Raw genomic sequence first — 3,120 nt, 5'->3', positions numbered from 1 at the left:
TTAATTCCTCTAAAACAAAAGTACTTGAGTTTATGCTTGACCTGGGGAGTCTTGCAGTGAATTTATACTACTTACCATTAATCAGGGTGAACTGAACATGAAAGCTATAAGAAAAATGTTCTTCAACATGGAAAGAGCCTCTTCTTTCCCCCCACATCACCAGCTAACACTTGAAAAAAGGAGGAAAAGTTTAAACCAGGATGTGTTATTTGCCAATGCGTTCAATAAAAGGTACCCCCATGGATGCTTATTGCCTTCTGTACACACTGATGGCAAGATATGTAAGACTCAGTAATATGACTGACATATATTACATGGTAAATGAATGTTTGTAAATTCAGTTATTTAGTATTCAATTTATAGAATTGAAACTTGTAAACATATAATACAAATTTGTTTACAGCATAATCACCGAAAAAAATTTCTCCGTTGAACACCCTGGATTCCATGAAATTCAGATAAGTTGGATTAAATTAAGAGCAATGAGGAGAAAAAGCAAAGGAAAAAACAGCAGTTACTAGAAGCAAAGACGTTTTCTATTCATTCCTCAGACTTGGGTTCAAATAAGTGCTTTGGTATCCAAAGGAAAAAAATGGATTCAAGTTTCTTCTCCACTGTAAATAAACTTTTATTTCATTGAACTATAGTGTACAAAGACAGAAATTTCAGTGCTTGATGTACCAAATTGGGACCTGGAAGAAGTGTTACTCCTGCAGGAATAGATGGTCATACTAAGTGGCATCAGATTTTGCTTTTAGCTTTACCGTATAATGAATGCCGACCTTCAGCAACAAGTTCTCCTGTTGTTTTGTTTTTCAGTTGAACAATTGTTCCAAAGTATCCTCCCTTACGCCCCAAAGCCTTAGAAGTAACCTCTAATACGTCCTGCAAGAGTTTTGCCAACCAAAAACATTAGAGATTAAAATGAAGAATAAAGAGAATGCAAGGTTAGTTTTCATCCAGAAAACTAAAATGTAATGTTAGTCTAGGCATGTGAGCGCAAAAAAGATCAAAAGTAGTGCAACTGTGTAAGGATTAACATAATTGGGAAACATGTAACTGACACTTTTGCCCCATCAAACTTGATGTTTGATTTTGCATTCCCTTTTCCTTTTTTTTTCGAATGATTTACAAAATCAAGACAAATAGTGAGCTGATTGGAAGGTTCCTTGGGGCAAGGTTTGTTTGTTGCTGTTTTTGAATGAGCTGCTACTGTGAAGAAATGTAAACCAAAGAAAACATACAGAAAGAAACAGAGAAAATTACATATGACAACAACAAACTGCAAGTACAGGACTAAATCTCTCTTCAACTCTCAAAGATTGGAAAGAGCTAGCTAGCACTGTAGGAGAATTTCACAAGTATAGGTGGAATGGCAACCCTCTGTTGCTCACTTCGTTGAAACATCGCTCCGCAATGTTAGAAGTAGACCCATATTCCATTACTCTGTTATCATTAACTTCACCCCATTTTTCATTAAGCGTGACTGAGCCTGTGATCTCCATGGTGGGAATTGATTTAGTGTGTGGGCATGAGTTTTGTTAAAGGGTTTGAGTTAATCTGTTCCATCAGCTCTGTAGCTTCTGATATATTGATCAACTACCTAACCTTTCTCAAGGTTAGCTAGCAAAGGACCACTTGAATCAGAATCAAGACCATCAAGAAAGATGAAGCTAGCTTTCCAGCCTCTCATGCAGTTGGAAGGCCAGTGGTATCCTTGCACAATGTGCTGCTGAGAATATGATCTCCCCATACAGTACTAAACAGAGGATGGAAATTGCAAGTAACCGAAAATTATAAATGCCAACTGAAACAAGGAGAAGCAAACTTACATTAGCCCTGGCAGCTGAAAAGAATGCAATTGACATGTCCACTGATACTTTAACTGGAGGATCATCCATTAGGATCGATGCTCCCCCAATCTCATCAACTAAGTTAACAATAGCACCTCGGGACAAGTTTCCACTTCCATCCTGTTTGATTTACAGCACTAGTCAAAGGCAATTCAAACAAAACCCTAATTCAAGCTTACATCTTTCGCTCATTTTCAGAAAAGGAAGAGATGGAAATTAATGGCCATTTAATTTTTTCCCCTTTAAAGCCCATTTGGATTCAAATACTCTCAAAAGTGAAGAAGTGGTCTTGGAGAGGTAAGGTAGAGGGTTTGCTTACAGTGAGGCGTGGGGGAACCTTGAAGGTGCAAACAACGAAGCCAGGCTCGATTCGATCGACGGTGATGCCCCTGAGGGCGAAGGTCTCGTAGAAGCTTGGAGCGGAACCAGCCTGTCGAGGGCTAAATGTTAACTGCGATACGGCCTTCGATTCTTCCTTCGTCAATCTCAAAACCTCTCTTGCCTTCTCCATTGAACTCTTCTTCAAGCTTGAGGTTCTCAATTCACCAAATGCATCATTAGAATCATGATTGAAAACTTGGATTTGACTTTGAAGAGCGTTTCAGTCTAAATTTTCATAAATTTGAAGTACCAAGTCGAAAATGACAAGAAATCGTGGCTACTCGTCCTTTTTGACGTGTTAAATGGGATTTGAATTCTCGTTTCTTCCATGAGCTTTTTTACTTCGCGCCCCCTTGAATTGTGGTAGAACGCCTGACTTTTCCATATTACTGACCCAATTTTATAATTTGAAAAATGATTTTTTTTTCATGGGGCCCCTTAAGTAGGGGCTATATTCTTGATTGCCCCGTTTGTATATTAAATATTTCATTGTGCCTTCTAAGTATATCTCAATCTTTCAAGTTACCCTTCTTAACGGTTAAGCCTTTCAACCATTAAATGTGGGTTGTAAATTGTTTAAAATGTAATTATTCTCCCCCTCCCTTCCCCCCCCCACCCCCCCCCCCCCCCCCCCCCCCCCCCCCCCCCCCCCCCCCCCCCCCCCCCCCCCCCCCGGCGGCCCCCCCCCGTAGGTGGCCCCCCCCCCGCGGAAGCAGAAAGGTGGCCCACCGACGTTGACCCCCCAAGTGACGAGAGCCAATGAGCTCTTAACGTAAATGATGACATTTTAGACAATTTACAACCCACACTTAACGGCCGAAAAGTTTGACCGTTAACGGGGTAACTTAGAATTAATATTAGGATATGCTTACCGTAGAATATTTGA

The 3,120-nt window shown here is 40.3% G+C and overlaps 1 protein-coding gene across 1 annotated transcript; it reads right to left on the bottom strand.

Moving 5' to 3' along the window:
• Positions 1-707: 707 nt before the first annotated feature.
• Positions 708-2,523, bottom strand: LOC149023914 (uncharacterized). Its single transcript, XM_089142865.1, has 3 exons — positions 2,173-2,523; positions 1,833-1,973; positions 708-885 (listed from the first exon to the last, which is right to left on the bottom strand). The coding sequence occupies exons 1-3, from the start codon at positions 2,362-2,364 to the stop codon at positions 742-744; spliced, it is 477 nt and encodes a 158-aa protein (XP_088998991.1). The 5' UTR covers positions 2,365-2,523; the 3' UTR covers positions 708-741.
• Between the last annotated feature and the right edge of the window lie 597 nt (positions 2,524-3,120).

The sequence above is a fragment of the Hakea prostrata genome, chromosome 2 (assembly GCF_041222555.1).
Source record: "Hakea prostrata isolate BN-2017 chromosome 2, UWA_Hpros_2, whole genome shotgun sequence".
NCBI lineage: Eukaryota > Viridiplantae > Streptophyta > Magnoliopsida > Proteales > Proteaceae > Hakea > Hakea prostrata.
Note: the sequence above shows the minus strand (reverse complement) of the source record. Positions and strands in the feature narration are given on the sequence as shown.